Raw genomic sequence first — 17,627 nt, 5'->3', positions numbered from 1 at the left:
TTGCTACATGCTATTGTTGCATTATCACATTTGACAAAAATAAACGCTGCTACATTAGCCAGTTAAAAGTTTTCCCTGTTCATCTTTCTCTTCAGAGCACTATTAGAAATCATGGTCATCATTACCTGAGCCCAGGAGGTCGGCTCCAGACCAGATGCAAAAAGGCACATTTAGGGAACTGACATCTATGGGTGTGTGAAATTTGGTGAAGCTCGATTTAATTTAGGGAGACTGTTGGGTCTTGGTTGAGATATTCTCTGGTAGAGAGTTAGTCTGACCTCAGTCTGCATTCTGGTCAGTGACTCTGTGCCTGCAGCCACTCCCCTCTTGTGTCACCTGGTAAAGTGATTTTCCTCTTCAAGTGTCCTAATCACAATATTAAATTGGCCTCCAGCCCCTTAAACACGAGCCAATTTCAGCTCCCTCTCTCCTATGTTCTGCATGTCTGCTTCTTAAACATTCCTTCTCTTATTTCTCTCTCAGCCTCTTTGTTTTTCCTTTCCCTTACATCGGCATTTTCACAATTGCATGTATAAGCATTATTCTTTTTTTTTAAGTCTTAATCAGTCGCAAATCTCAAAGAATTTCCCTGTCTATCTTGAGCCGATTAAAAAGCAGTTTTTAGAAGCATAGACACCCAGTGTCATCGAAGGGAAATTAAAATCTCTTTGGACATAAAACTCAGATGAACCCACTGCAGTGACAAAAGTGATCCCCGAAACCCTCTGGCACTTAAATGAAAGTGTAAGAGAGAAGGGGGATGTGGAGCCTGTAGCTATGATAACACATAAACGCTGTAGGAGAAGATACAGTCGTTTCTGAGTGTCTGAAATACAGTCTACAAGATTGTGGAAAGGGTAGAAAGGCAAGTGAGGACAGAGTTTGGGAACTGGGGTGTGTTAGGTTTAACACAGCCCAGCCCTAACCCTATTTCTATTCCCAGGGTGGACAGTATCATAAGATATGGACAAGGCTGATTTTGAGGAAGAGGTGGCCGCGTCTGTTTCCACGTTGATCCCTGAGTCAGTATAAAGATAAAGGAGCGTTTATTTAGTTCATCATCCCATCATCATATAATCCCCCCGGTGCCTTCCCCGGTATAATGGGACTCTGTCATCCACCGGCTTAGACAGAGCACCTATTATGTCATCAAAAAGGGGAATTTAGCAGACGAAAGGGGGAGATGAAAGCGGGGGTACCGACTACCTGTTCACAAAGGCCGTAATTTTTACCGGTAATTAAAGGCTTAAATTTCCCTGACAGATCATCTGGGGCCCCGGTACAAATGGGGAGAAGGAGCGGCAGAGATAAAAAGAGGCAGGTTGCTCCTCCGTTAAAATCTCTCAGGGTAGTAATGGTAATTAAGGGCTTGTCTCTGGAGAGGGGACAATATTAGAGCAGGAGAGAGGCTGATGTGGTGGAGGGACGGGCCCCGACTCTCTCATGTTTCTCGGCGCCCTTTTCTCATTCCTGCACCCACTCTGTACCCAAAGCCTCCGATCCACTCTCTCTTTGCTGGGCGTCTGAATCCTCTCCTGATTCCCCAAAAATCTTACAGCGACCAGCATTTCTCTGCAATGCGGAGTAAATTGCTTCACATCATCTCACCACTAAAAAAAAAAAAAGCCAAGAGTGAGGCTTACTTGCGATTCTAGAGTATTTTCAAAAGCGGCTTTGTAAAACAAAATCTTCAAATTGCTTGCACCCCGAATTTTAGTGTCGGCTCTCGTGCAAATTAGAGCAAACTTTGATTGCTCTAATTTGCTTTGATTCTCGCCAATCGCACAAACCCACAGAGGCTCTGTGTCTGTGCTGTGCTGTACTGTACTGTACTGTCTGTACTTTACTGTCTGTACTGTACTCCGGTCCTGACGCCGCCCACTGAGCCGCTTCTACTCAGCACAGCAGGTGTTGTCATGGTAACCTGCAGGAGGCTACAGAAAAAGAGATGACAGCTTTGGACTTTTCAGAGCTCGACAGTCGACTCCCGATACGACCAGAAAACGGTAAACACACCAGTCTGTGTCTGCTGATGTCTGGAGATGCCTTCCCCACTCTCCCCCCCTCCTGCACACTGCGATGAACCTGGAAAAAGAAGCCGTGTCTTGTTTGTTTTTTAACAACGAGAATAATAAGCCAGCTGTTTACCAGCTGCCATTCAGCATCTTTTCTGAAGGATCGATATTATATAAATCACTCTCTGACTCTCACCTCCTTCTCTTTCTGTGGACAATTGTTTTACGATGCAGTTCTATGACAGCGATGTGAGGCTACATTTTCTCTATTGAAGAGCACTTATGGTAAATGTACATAATGTGTGATCATAGACTGTGTGTACAGATGGATGAGATTACAGCTCCCCAAAAGTGAAGCCAAAGAGCCTCGCTCGCCCCCTGGTGGCTGGCTGCACTAAAGGTCATGAACCTAGTTCCCTCCATGTTTGTGGATGGGATATGAACAAAAAGTCCCCTGGTGTCTTTGACGGACTCTGTGCAACATGGAAACATTCTTATCCGAGAAACTTTGGCCTCATTCCTGGATAGTGGGAGGAAGTGGAGACATGTTGTACATCTTTATTTACAGTCTATATCAATGACACAGATGGATGTACCGCCCCTTGCTAAATTGAGCGTGCACACACACAATGGTAATTGATTAAAAGTGATCTCAAATATACCGCAAAGCATCAGTCAGTTGGAAATATCTCATAATTCTGTTTTTCAAAGCCCCGAGCGTCTATTTGCTGCTTGTCTTGTTTGCTGCCTTCTCCTTCCCATGTGCAGAGAACGATTAGGCGGCGCCATGTGAGTTTGTTCATGCTTGTTTCACACCTTGTGGGGGAAGATTCGTGACTGACAGGACTCGTGTCAGATTCTCCTGCAGCGATAACTGCAGGTTATCTTTACCGTCTCTCTCTATCATTGACTCACATGCTAAATGGTTTGTATTTATATCTCGCTTTTCCGGTCTTAATGACAACTCAAAGCGCTTTACAGTAGTTGCCAATCACCCACACACACACACATTCATACATGAACACATAAGCGCTTTATTTAAATTCTTGAAATATGCAAACACTCACATTAAAGTCTCAATCAAAAGTTAGGGTGTCGAGTATCGCAGTGTCGCAGGACAGCTTTGTGCAGTTTGGTGATTTTTCACTCCAGATGAAGGGTTACGAGGCTTTTAATGGTATTAGAAGCTTCTCTCATTCTTTTGTTTATTAGACTCTTAAAATGTCATTGGATAAAATAAAACTATAAACAAGTCAGCATTGTTCTGCTGCTCATCAGACAATGGCCCTAAATAAAATTGAGATTTGAAAAAAATGTCTTGATATGTTGCTCCCAGAATAACCTGATCATCTGAGCATCACCCTGGTTTTCCTAAGCATCAAAATCAAACCTGAGTGGATGCAAACCGGCAGATAAACAAGCAGCATCAAGTAAATACAAAAATAATTGGTATGTTGTTAACTTTTTTGGCTCATGCGCTTGTAACAACCAGTGTGAAGTGGGGATGAGAGGGGACAATTAAAATCTGTCATTGACACCACAATCCCATATTCACCACATCTGCACAAACAATTACAATGCACAAAGTGGTGCTGCTAATTCAAGCCTCATCTCAACAACACTCACTCACTGAGGGGGCCGTATAATTGTGGTCATCAAACCTTTGTGTTTTTACTGAATATTGTTACACAGTTTTATTTTGTAGCACGATGCCTACACAAAACCTCCAAGCATTAAACACCAGAATCAAATTATATTTGTTTGTTAATTTTGAAATAAATGTTAATGAGCTTTTAAGGGATTAGTGTATCAATTTTTGCATTGGCAACAATCTATAGACATCACAATCCAGAGATTATTAATTAAATCTATTTATTTATGATATATTGCAAAACTTCCTGAAATATAGCTTAAAAGTTGCTTCCGTTGGATCTTTGACCTTCTCTGTACAGAATGATGCACAGTAGTTTGAGAGTTTGTCTCTAGAAAGCTGCGTTCGCACGAGTTTGACATATTGGCTGATTTCTGTGACATACCAGCGACTGTGGAAGCCGGCAATCGTGGCCCAGAAATCAAATTTTAAAAAAAAGGACAAGTGAAATCTTGAAATCTCCGGTGCCTGCTCGGCTCTCAGAGCTGACATGACTCACTTTGGTCGTCAGTCCAGTCATTACACTTTTTAAAACTGTTAAATCTTCAGCCCTATCTGTTGTTGTTTTTGTTTACTGAACATTTTGATGGAAAATCCCCATGTTTGAAATCTCTCATATTGACGTGTAAACTGCTTGTTAAAATGAAAAGTTACTTTCGTCAGACAAGTTGGTCAAAAGGAGATGATGCCTGTAGCTGTTTCCCATGGTAACCCTATGTTTCTGGATGAAGTGTACTGACAGACGACTGGTGGGAATAGACTTCAGGAAGTGATGTGATGTTCACATGAGACAGGTTCTGTTATTACTGTGCAAACTTTGTGCAACTCACGTAGATACAGATTCTAAACTTCTCCTCCGTTTGATGTGTTTTTGTATTTTGGTTCCATTATTTGGTTGTTTTTTTGGTCTATGTGTTTTGTTAAGTTGCAGCATGTTGAGCGGTCATATTATTCTGCTTCTTCATTTTGATTAACAAATATTTCTGTGGCACTCCTGTGTTCTTTATAATATAATAATCTCAGTTTGGTATAAAACTCAACAATTACTTTAAACTATATGTAACGGCCCTTTATTAAAATGTTTAAAAAACGATTAATCTTATATTACAAATTTTCCGTGTACCTGCATTTTCCAAAATTCACCAGTATGAGCATGGGTAAAAATGTAAGTGACTGTGCTGTATCTAAATCAGTTACATCAGCTACGACAAATACAAAAACACACTCCCATGATCCAATGCTGCTTCCAATTAAGTTTTTAGTTATTGTTTTGATTGAGAGACACACAGAGACAGAAGTTTACAGCGCTTTATATTAATTTTATTTTTCCTCCAAAATGCTGAAACCTCCTTGCTTGGATAACATAAAATTGCCAACTCGTCATCCCTTCCCTCCCACCTTCAGAGAACAGGAGAAGAAAAGAAATCGAACAAATGAGCAAAGTGCAAACTTCACTTCACGGCGAGGAAAAGCACAAACTTGAGGTATCTCGTCCAGTGCCAGGTTTTTGTCGTACCTTTGAAAATATAGCATTAAGAGAGTTTTGCTGAAGACCAGGGTGTTATTACGCAACATCACACACACTGACAATGACATATTGAAAAAGTAACATCAGATTGTAGCCTTTTCTACAAACGCAACATGGCGGTTGCTGTCACACACAAAGAGACGCACAAACCAACTCTGTTCTGAGCAGTGACATGTGAAGGACAGGGGTCTGATTCATTCTATTCGAGGAGAAAAAGATGAGACAGAAATGACATTGATGAGTGTGTGTGCGTGCTTGTGTGTCTTATGTGTGTGTGTTCATTTATAATTATGTTTGAATGCACGCTGGGTTTATTGTGTTCTTTTTCCCTCCGCTTGTCTGTTCATTCATCTGCCCTTCTGTCTGCGTATCTGTCAATCTCACTGTGCGTTCACTGCGTCTGTGCTGAATTCGTCTGACATCTGCAGAGTGTTTTCTGTGCAGGGTTTGTTTGCCTCTCCTCTGGTTTGGAAAGCATTGCTCCGTCTAAATCTGCAGATTGCCAACGTTGTGCAGCCTAATTATCCCAAATACTGTTAAATCAGCTAAACGTGCGGCGAGAGCTGATGCTAATCAGATTCATGACCCTGTGTAGCGCTCTCACTCAGTAATATATCCATTTATTCACTCTTTCATCAGAGGACACCTGGCTCTTGTCAAGGTTTTGCTCGTGTTCAGCTAGATTCGGTGGCTGGATGTGTCTTCTCAAAGTGGTCCTCCTAAGTAGTTCTTTTAAAAAGCGTTATGTGGTTTTTGTTTTCAAGAACCACATTTAAGTTACTTTAGACAGTAAGTGTCGGCCAAATACTAATAATGTGCTATAATATGCGTCTAAAAGAGCACAGGCCGGCAGAAACTGAGCAGTTCTACATAGTAAATAAATACGAGGCTCTCAGGATAAAAATATGAAGCAGGTGTGACCACAGCCAACAGCCAACAGTGATGTCACAGTTCACTGACATAGCGGAATCCAGCGCGGGTCCATTTTTGCAAACTGGCTCCACACCTGCAACGCTCCGTACCATACTCGTCCAATTAACCACATCCATCTCCAAGTTAAATCCGCGCCCAGACCTGTTAACATATGTCAAGAGCTGCGAGCCGTCACCTGTGATTAGACCCACATGCTATACACACATCCACTCACATCCAAAGGGTCATGGACTCATTGTCCTCGAGCTCTGGAGTCAAGTTGTGTTCTTGGCAACATTTCTGTCCATTGCCGCAGCACCTGTGCTCCACAAGCTAGTTCTACTTGGCACTTTGTGGAATTAGTGAAGCCACTGAGAACATGTTAAACACTGGCTACTTTTGTCTTTGTGGGATTCGTTATGATGTCCTCTAGTTTGAAGTGAAGTGGAGTGAAGGGTCAATGGTGATGTCATAGACTTTCACAATAAAACAACTTGCGGCTGATGAGTTTCTTACAAGCTGATTGAGATGTTAAAAATACAGCACAGTCTTTTTGATTTCTGATTTGTTCAAAAAAATTATCTTTAATTTCCCAACCATGCTCATCCTGGTGAATTTAAAATAATCGGATTTTGTCTTACCTGCTTCACAACTTTTTTGTGGGCTTTAAAGAAATAGTATCAGGACACACACCTATTTTCTTTCCTGCTTAGACTCAGATGAGAGGATCAATGGGTTCAGTGACTTCCAAGGCGAGGACAAGTTTCCAGGAAATCCCTGTGCCCACACAAACCAGTAACATGTCAATTAGTGAGTATTAGAGGACCCGTGGGTGACTTGTTCTTGTATTACAGAGCTGGAGTAGATGTTTCCAGACTTTTAAGCTAAGGTGAGCTGGCCGGCTACTTGTTGTACTTTCACATTTACCTTACAAATAGCACAGTTGTGTCTCTAAAATCCTCAAACTCACCGCAAGAAATCAAACAAAGGTTTTTTTTTCCACAAAATTGCCGATTGACTTATTATTTAGTTTTCACTCACAGAGCAAAGCAGGAATGAAAAGAAAGGGTGGATCTCAAGTCTCGGCAGCATCAGGCGGCGTAACCAGCCCTCAGCCGGGGGGAGGATGTCAATAACTGAGATTACATGGATTTCTTCCACACCCACGCATGTGTGAAAGCAGAAACAACACACAAAGATGTGCTCGTATAAAGTGACACACACTCAAAACACTTAATCATGCTTTTGTTCTGCACAAGGAACACATTCAGTCAGCGGATGGGGGGGAGATATTTTTCACACCAGGTTTTGCCAATTCTTGTAATTGCACATTTATTTGTGAATTTAAAAAATGAAACTGCCATGGGCCTCAGTTTTGGAGATTCTACCAAAAGATATGCAGCATAATAATCCACACGGGGGCAAGGAGACATCACATGAAATAGAATGTGGATTATAGATGTTGCTGGAACCCTCGGAAATCTCATGTTGCTCTGGGTCTTTTTTCTTGAGATGTGTCTACTCATTGGCCAAATGTAGAAAAGCACACACAACTGTTTTTATAGGGTCTCACACTGACAGTGCATATCAGACGACAAGCCATGAGGATGAAGGATCTGCCTGCAGGGCTAGGAGGCAGGACTGTGTCCATGCACAGATTTGGAAAGGCTACAAAAGCTTCTGCTACAGATTCCCCAGACAAACATTGGCCGCCATATTTCTTAAATGGAAGAAGTTACTCTAAGGCGGAGCCCCGCCACCCAACAGAGAAACTACATCTCTGCCGTTTGATCTGGTTATTTCATGTCACTACCCAGAGCTCAGAGTAGAAACCCTGTTCACTCACATCGAAAGGGGGCATCCAGATAGTAGGCCTCCTGAGTGCCTTCTGTTGGTGGTTTAATGAGCGTACCTAACCGGGTGGAGACTCAGAACTGGCTGGAGAGACCACAATTCCCAGGTGGCATGGCAACGCCCCAGGATCTCCCAGGAAGAGCTGGACAAGCCTGGCTGGGGAGACGCAGGTTTGGTAGGCCCTACTTTCCAGGTAGACACACACACCAAGGCCGGAATAGCGGAAGACAATGGTTGCATGGGTGGAAGAAGATTGGAAGAACAAAAAATCCAGGGGTGAAGGGCGTTGATGCAACTGAGAATCTGATGGTCACCGTGGCTGGGTTTCAGAACCCTGGCATGAACCCAAGTGAATATCTTTAGAGATACCTGACAACGGCTGCCCACTGATGGTCCAACAAACAGTGCCTGTAAAGAATGAGGAAAAAGTGTTGTTCCGCCCAAGGAGACTCACTGCAGGTGCTTTTTTACTGTTTTAAATAAACGGTCAGAAAACCTTGGTCAGTGTCGTACTTTTGTTTTTCTTTCTTTTACTCTCACTGCTGTCAGACTCAAAACTATCTGGACTGAAAAATAAAATACTGCACTGTTTTTGTCACTCTACTCTCTACTTTTAATACTGAAGGTAATTTTGCACATTAGTGTCCTCTGCACATTACCCGCATTAAACCTCTTGTATATACAGTAGATCTATCCCTGATTATCTTTCTATATTAATACTTGATTGCATACTATTGGGAAGTCCCATCCATATATAGGCATATATTTAAATGTGGATGTGTGGATTTTTTTTAATTTTTTTTCTATTGCCTCTTTATATTTGTATTCCTTTGTCTACCTCAATCTGAATCGTCTGCTGCTTTGACAAGTAAATTTTCACAGTGTGTGGATCAATAAAGTCTTATCTTATCTTATTTATATGTGTATATGTATATTAAAGTGAATGAAAAGTGGCACAAGTCCCCATGTGTTAGTGGGTATTCAGATTAAAGCCTTGAATAAGAATACAAGGGCACGCACACACACACACACACCACATGGTTACCGAGGGTTACAAACCGCTCTATAATAGATAATAATAGATTATAATAACAATGACAGTGCAGAGAGATCGGACAGCAGGAGAGAACAGAGGGATTTTGTAAGCTGCTCCTCCTTCTCTGTATCTCCATCGTGTGCAAATGATTCACCTCATTGTTCCAGTCTTGGTTAATGGTTTTTCTACCATCTGTTCAAACCTCAACCGGCTCGACATCGTGGCACTTTGCTGGCTCCGAGGCTAATGAGTCATGCCAGCCTTATGTAAAACTGTTTCCTCTCTACCTGGCTAATATTTGTACGTCTTTTTCATATTCTCCTCAGCCAGCCGTGTTTAACTATAGTGGCTCTGGCTATACACACTGCATTTGTACAACCAAGAGAAAATAGATAGGATTTTTAATTATGTGTGTGTCGTTTCGGCAGTGCACTGGATTGCTTTGGGTGTAAAAGAGCGGGAGGTGAAGGTGTGTTAAAAGCAGAAAGAGGACATTTTGTGGCAGTTGATGTGATAACAGAGCTGCATAATGTGCAGTAGAATAAACTTTGCTGCCGATTTGGGAGCAGCAACAAGAAAAAATATAATTTCTTGCCACCTTTGTAAAAGATGTGCCTGTGAAATTGTGGACAGAACATCTTGAATGTCACACCATGGTCCTCACGTGATAATGGATCTGAAATGAAATTCTAAGATTGATTCATTTTCATTCTATATTTCATATTCTTCATTTATATGTGACATCTATTACCTTACTGTCCGTGTGGGAGAGGGATCCCTCACTTGTGACTGTCTCTTAGGTTTCTACGTATTTCCCTTAGAAAAGGTTTTATATGTTTTTTTTCCCTCACTTAGAGAATGTTGCACCTTTAGAAACAGTTTGAGGCAAATAGGCAGATTTGTGAATATGGGCTATTCACGATTGGATAGAAGGTCAATGGGATCTTCATTGTTGTAGTGGAGCAAGTTTTATAAAAATGAATGACCACCATCTTCGAACACAGTCTAGCTCCCAAAGAATTTTCCTGAATGTAATGATGAAGCTGCAGATGTGCCTCTAGTGGGCCACCGGTGGTTGTAATTGTGTGTTAGGGGATGCTGCACTTGGTTTAGAATGACGCAGCGTGAGGCCTTAGACAATTTCCTGTGATTCCCAGGGAGCTCAGTGGGAAGTTCCTCTACAGGCAGTGACTGCCGGCAGCATGACGCTCCCATGGTGCAATAGATCTTAGCAATAAACTAAGAGCACGGGGGAGAGTTCCAAACAGAGGAAAACAGAAATTTTGCATTTGTATCACATAAGAAACATGCACAGTTGGGCTGTATTGCAGAGTGTGGTTACTTTGCGTTATTGCAACACGGATAATTAAGCGATCAGTACTTGATTTGGGGAGACAATTTGTGAATCTGCCATTCTCCTGCTCCATCCACTTGTCACAGGGGGTGCAGAGGTAACCGGGTTGTTTTGGGGAATTTTTAGTCTGGTCTGCCCGGCTCATAGATCCTTTATCTGCCTGAGGTTTGTTTAGTTTGGAATCTACAGCCCTGACCATGGCTCTGAAATATCAGGAGCCTCTCGGTGCTGCGCATTGATTAACTCTTGGGAGCTGTCCATGGTGCCGAAGTCACAAAATGATTTGTTATTGTGCTTTTCCATTAACACCAAAAACTACACCATGGACCCCTTTTGACAGGATTCGGGGTTTTAGAAATTTTAGTCTAGTAAATTAAATGAAATAAAACTCAAGACCTAAATATTCATATATACTCTTGGTTTGTTACTGATGGATACAAATTAATGATTCCCCTTTCTGCCCTATGGAACTTTGGGAACCTCTGATCTAAACCAGGGGTCAGAGACTGTGGACCTCCCCTTAGACAAACCTCTGAGAAACCTTCCTCCTTGCTCCATCTTAAGTTTACTTACTTGGTTTCATGATTATTGCATTATTCTGACATGTCACTTGGCAGACGCTTTTATCCAAAGCGACTTTCAATTAATGCATTCAACATTCATGATTATGTTATTTGATCTCATAGACACTAAACAATGAATAAAGATGGCCTTGTATCGCTGTCTGGCAAAAAGTCAGACTGCAGCAAACACATAGAGAGGTCTGTCCTCAGGCATTTGTTACTTTCGGATTTTTGGATGTTAGAAAAACATTAAAATTCCCCATAACTACTTCAAACCATGTTTGATCACACCAGATCACACACATTTAGGTTTTTCTAATTGATCCCTTTTTGATGAACAATGTAATGTTATAACTATTTTAAAAAGCTCCGCTCGAAACTATACAGTATACTATAAATACTCAGTCATTGAAGCCCTTATACTTGTAATATTCCTTTCATATCTTTGTAATTCAGTTGCAAACATCCGGGATCCTTTTCTACGAAATGTTTTAGTGGCGACATGACTGCAGATACACAGCATTCAGCTATTCCCCTATGTGCAACTGTAATGCACCAAATCTTGTGTGTGCATGAGTGTGTAAATCACACACAGAAGGCTCCTTGTTTTGTAGGTGCAGCGTGTTGTCATTGTAGAGCCCGGTTGTGCACAAATACAAAGCTGAGAGTGGCTGTTGAACTTTAGAAATGTCAGCCACTGCTCCTCACTGACGGTACTATTGGTTCATTCCAGGGTCTCCTCCCAGCCGCCTTTCCTACACGCCATAAAACTTTCCCTGTGCCGAGAGCGACCTACTGAAGTCTTTTGAAGCTGTGTCTGTGTTGTGGGCAGGGGGAGCGCATGCCCTTAGTTCAAACACACACCATCCTCTCCCCAGAATAACCTCAGGACAAGTGACACCGGTCACGGTCAGAGAATGTGAGGAAGTACAGAGATCATTACGCCGAGTGGATACAATATTAGAAACCCTTGTGCAATCCAGTAGAAGTGTCTTTTAATACAAGTTTAGTCACCACTGTCACATCAGTGTTTGATTGTAAGTCAGTCAGCAGGATTACTTTAAATCTACAGGAAACAATTTCCATTGTGGAGGGTTTGGGTCTGAACTATGGAACAACCCTCTATATGGGGTTTGGATCCAGATTTTTTTTTTCTCTTTCTTTAACATGGTGAGATAGAGCATTAGCATTGGAGAGCACGTACCTCCGAGCTTTGAAACATATTTGTATCAACAAATTAAGTTACAGTTGATATTCTGATGCTCTGGACATGATTAAATTAATTCAAAATTAAGTGATAAATAGTTTCATACAGTAAATGATAAATAATGTGTTGAACTAACATTACTCACCAAAACAGTGTTTTGGTTTGACAAGTGATGACGAGCAATGAGCAGAGTGAAATCAAAGCTGTGTTTTTAGTGCAGTGATCTCTAGGTTTGTTAGTTAGCAGGATTATGCAAAAAGATGAATACTACTTTGTGGAGGGGTGATAAATGAGCCAGGGAAGAACCCATTAGGTCAGGGGGAAGTTCCAGGAAAAATTTTCACTTCATGTAATATTGCAAGATCAGGTTTTTCAACATTTTTATGCTTGTAATACTTGGATCTTGTTGAAATGTTAACGGCACTGATATTTACGAGCGTGTTCAATTTGGTGCAGATACAAATATAACTGGATCTAATGAATTTAAATGTTTCATAAGGGGACTGTTGGGCATTGGTGGGCCTCATCTCTACTGAGTCATTCTGTGTGAGAATATTCGTTGTGAGGCTGTAAGTGCTGCGGCCAAAGACTTAACAGTGAACAAGGACTTACTTAATTGTGCATCTTACTGAATCCAGAATTGTGGATCGAAGTTGGACATATATTTGGCCCCTAGGTATAAACTGTAGGACTATGTGGAGTTTCAAAAATCCCACATCCATCCCTAGGGGGGAAGTGTCCTTGGTGCTGCATCATGCTAAGCAGTATTAATGAATACATGCCTCATACCAGCGCCGTTTTTTTTGCACCCTGCTCATTAAATCCAGCTGTAAAAGGAACGAGCATTTCACCCCGTGTCCGCTTCTAGCATTTCATCTGCTGCTTCCCAAAAAAAAAATCCCACGCCCCGCAGCCAGTCACTCACAGCGCTCGCTCTCCCTAGAACTTTACAGTATGTGCTGCACCACGAGCCTCCCTGATCTATGTGTTGTTTACATGTTGCTGTGGGTTCACAGAGAGGCAGCAGCATGTGATTGCTGCACCCCCGGCCTCAGAGAATTCCTCTTCAGACGACTGCAGTATAAACATGTGCATAATATATGACAACAATGCTCCGTCTTTATGTTAACCAGCTTATTACTTGCATATAGTTCACAGACATGCATGAGTGCTAAAAGGAGCCTGTTTCGATCAACTCCAATCAGCTCTGATCAGAACTGTAATATTAGGTTTACATATTTCACTTTTTTAACCCCAAGCTCTCTCCAGGGATTTTGATTCAATGTCAAAGAGCAAAAACTAACACCTGCATTATTGAAAGTTTCCAATGCAGGTGGAGGAAACTTTTCTAAATTGTCGCAATTCACATCTCTCTTTTTGTCGACTGTTGAACCAAGGAGATAATCCATCAATTGACAGGAAACAAGTACATAATATGCCCTTTGGGGACAATAACTGCTTCTTGCTTGGATCAACTCTCAGCAAACTGCAATTGCTGACTCCTGACCTTCCCTCATCCCGAGCAGCAGCTCTAAATAAAATAATATTACCATCAGCCTCTGCTCACTTCCCTCTGCCTCCATTTATCTTTTGGACACGGTCTCTGGGGGTTAAGGAAGCTCTCGAGTGCCCTCATGTGTTCACTGCTGTTTACATGCATTTTAAATCACTCTAGTGTGTGTGTGTGTGGGGGGGTAGCTTATGTGTTGTGTCATGTAACCATTTTAAATGAGTATTGTGTATTTTAATATATGTGTATGATTTGTGGATGCACATCACCACAAAAACAAGCAGTCCTTGTTCTTGTTATTGACTGACTCTGAAAGCTTTTGCGAGCGGGACAATTAAGCATGAGCGTCTTCTGTCTTTGCAGGAAGTGCTTTGAACCTGACGTGCCGGGCGTTTTTTGGCTACAGCGGCGACGTCAGCCCGCTCATCTACTGGATGAAGGGGGAGAAGTTCATAGAAGACCTGGACGAAGAGAGAGTCCAGGAGAGCGACATCAAGTAAGATACACACACGGTGCGGCTGCTGCTACTGCTGCTGCTGCACGGTGTTAAAATCCTTTCATTGGCAGTAATGAGAGAATAATGGCGGCTGTGGATGAATTCACTGGAAAATATTATAGGAAGCCAGCAATGGTTTTGGATGTTTTAGCCCATTAACTCCAAATTGCATAAACCAAACCAACCATTTTCCAGAGATTTATCCGCTGCCTTACATCATGCAGAGACTTCAAGCTTGTTTTAGATCACTATTCATTCACATTGACACCTTAATCCTCCAGTTCAAATCATGTTTTTTTTGTCCTGTGAAAATGCACCGGCAGTCAGGTGGAAACTAGGTGAGACATGCAACCCTGTGCTGGGCAACAATAGTATACACATATCATGATAATCATGTCCTATACATGACAAGATCTGGAGTAACAGGAAAAATTGATATTTTGATGAACAAAATCCAGATCGTGAACTAAGTCTGAACTAAATTCACAAAATCTCCTGCCGTCTCTCGATTTTTTCCGTTTCTGTAACACTTCAATGAAACGTTCAAAATGTTCCAGAAGAAAAAACAGACTAAAGAGAAACTGGATAAGACAATAAAGAAAAACAAATGTGGGCCACACCTCAACCACATCTCTACTCACCTGTCAAGCCAACGAATACCTGGTCAACCCATCATGCTCTGTTTGACTCAGGCTCTTGGAAGACAGATTCGTGGTTCATGTCTATTAATGGATCCCCAACGGCAACTCCCTTGATTCAGATGAGGATATGAACTGTTAAAAACGAACTACCCCTCAGTCAGACCACGATGAGCCACTGGTTGTTACTCCACCTCAACCTCTTCCCTCATCAAGTTCCATTCAAATCTTTCAATCACAGAATTTTGCGATGAGGTCGTTGAATGAAAATCTGATGTGCATTCAATTCATCAAATGTTGTTTTATTTGTAGGGATTAAAATTACTCATAGCTCTCAACAGTACAGTTTTTCCATTCACCTCTTTACACACAGCTCTTTTGAACCAGTGACCTTCTGATCAGTTGACAACCTGTTCAACCTCGTGAGCCACGGCCACCCTAATCTAATGAAATTAAAACATGCTTAAAAGAATGAAGCTTTTCACGGAGTAAAACATCCCTTGCTGTGGGACGTTCATGCATAAATCCTCTTGTAAGTTTAGCTGATGATTGTTTCTTCGAGTTCTGCAGCGTTTCAATTAGTTTTCTCTCTTCAAACGAAAAGGAAGTGTGGAAATGTGATGGGAACACAGAAAAAATTCATGTCAATTGCTCTGCACTCTGGACAGTATTAGGAAGTCGGTCTCTGTCTCTTCATAAGTTGTGAGACAAACTGAGAACTGGTTTGTTTTTCGCCATCTAATATCTTCTACTTAGAGAATCTCTTCCTCCTTTAACTTTCTGTTTCTCTGCTGCAGAACAGGAAGCACATTAGTAGGTTTATACTCACCACCAAACTGTGAAAGCACAGTTTTACAAAAAGCGTGTCCATGCCCTGCTGTCTGTTCGCATAAATGTATATCTGCCCTGACATTTTCCACCACAGATGAATGTGCTAAATGTCAAACACGTTGTTTGAAAAATCAATTTCGCCCTGACCTCTCTTACTGTCTGATTTTACAGCAAAGTGATGTAAAAGTCTTCTCACCGAGCCTCACTCTCAGGCCGCTGAAACATCTAAAACAAGCCCATCTCCATGTCTCTCCCTGTGAGTGGTGTAACACATTTAAACAAGTCCATTCCCTGGCCCATGTGCGTGTTTCCCATTAGGGCTGTTTGGAGAGGCTGCAGCTCTGGGGAGACAGCCCTGTCAGATGGTTAACAACCGCCATTTTTCACACAGCCGCCACTATCACTATCTCCCATCGCTGCACCCACCTATAGTGGCATGCAGATGGTTCACGGGGAGCCGAGGCGGAGGGGAGGGAGCGGGGGAGGAGAGAGAGAGAGAGAGAGAGAGAGAGGGAGAGGCTGACAGGAAAGAAGAAGCGAGGAAGAGAAAATAAATATGGAAGGAGTCAGAGGAGGAAAGTAAAGAAGACACATCTGAGAAAGTGAGTTTGCTTGTGAGCTGATATGAACTAGCAGCAGCAACAAATTTCATTTTAAACCACGGCTGGTGCTCCTCTCTCTCTGGCTCCCTCTCGTCCTTCATTACCCCCTGACACCAGGAGCCCCCCCGCCCCACACACTCACGGCTGGGGGGGGGTTATCTTCTCAATAATTCATACCGATATTTCATGCAGCGGGTCAATAACGTATTTGATCATCCGCGCTCTGTTGCTGATGCTGCTACTCCAGCTTGTTTAAGTCCAGTCAGATCCTCGGTTTTACCTCCGTGATGGCAGCCAGAGGTGCAGAGCGGGCAAAGGGGGGAAACAAACGGAGGGAAGGAGAAACTAAACAAGAACAAACCTGTGCTTAACCTGCAGCCAAACCTCCCTTTTACTGGTCAGAGAGGACCGAAACATTTTCTGAGGGTTGCCTCTCCTCCTCGGGCTAGCACCCACACAGTTTTAACTTTATTACTAATGCATTACTAAACCTGAGTTTAGAGAACAGCACTCATGCATCGGGCTCAGAGTTCCTGCAGGCATATCTTCCTTACCCAACTTGGAGCATATTGATTTGCAGGAGTTCATTTCTGTGGTATAACCCCAAGGCTATAAATTCTCATTTGTGCCAACGGGACAGGGCTATTGTTGCTATCATAGCACGGATGAATGGAGATTAGCATAGCACGCAGAGATGAATAAATTAGCAGAAGAAATCTGGCTCAGCATAATGAAGGGCGTGATCGATGCATTGTTGACCCGTTTCAGTTGGTGTTTTGCAGGTGCCCGTCGAGGTGAATGTATAAAAAAGAACGAATAAGTTGAGAATTGATCACGAAATGAGCAAACACAGAGATTCTGCTAATGAGGAAGGGAGAGAATATATTGAAAGGCAAAAAAAAGGGCCTGGAGCAGAGTGTAGTTTTGAGAGAGAGTTCACGATTAATTCATTCTGCTAACCCTGTATCAATAAACCCAATCAACCAAAAGAGAAGTGGAGGCCCTTACAGAGTTTTACAAAGATCTACATGCAGTTCTACAAATCTGACATTTAGTCGGTTGGATTCACACGGGCAGGGACACTGCAGCTGATGGTCACTGTCTGGTTCAGGCTCAGCTGCGTCTGTGCATGTCTTTCACTTCTCATCCGTATCTGCTGCTGCGATGCCCGTTGGGAACCTGCCTGTGTGGAATGGGCTGTTCTCTTGTCCTGTGTTAATGCCGTGGTGCTACTTCAGAATTATTCCTTGTGTGCTGGGTGTTGTGTGCGAGTCTATCTTGCTGAGTGAAATGTTTTACTTTGTGTCCGTCCTACCTTCTTTATCTGCAATAAAGTTTTTACGGTAAAGGTTTCTCCTAAAATGAAACCTAATTTGCTTCATTACAGTTTTTGTAAGTTAGAGTGATTCACTGAATTGCTGGTATTTTTT

The 17,627-nt window shown here is 42.2% G+C and overlaps 1 protein-coding gene across 2 annotated transcripts in view; it reads left to right on the top strand.

Moving 5' to 3' along the window:
- The window catches only part of il1rapl1a (interleukin 1 receptor accessory protein-like 1a), a 158,835-nt gene that overhangs the window by 131,024 nt on the left and 10,184 nt on the right, over positions 1–17,627 (top strand). For both annotated transcript variants that reach the window (XM_062401893.1, XM_062401892.1), the window contains exon 7: positions 13,994–14,126. In XM_062401893.1, coding sequence (XP_062257877.1) covers positions 13,994–14,126 — 133 coding nt within the window. The remainder of the gene's footprint in view (positions 1–13,993; positions 14,127–17,627) is intronic.

Source organism: Platichthys flesus, chromosome 13, assembly GCF_949316205.1.
Source record: "Platichthys flesus chromosome 13, fPlaFle2.1, whole genome shotgun sequence".
Lineage (NCBI taxonomy): Eukaryota > Metazoa > Chordata > Actinopteri > Pleuronectiformes > Pleuronectidae > Platichthys > Platichthys flesus.
This window is presented reverse-complemented; position numbering and strand designations above follow the sequence as displayed.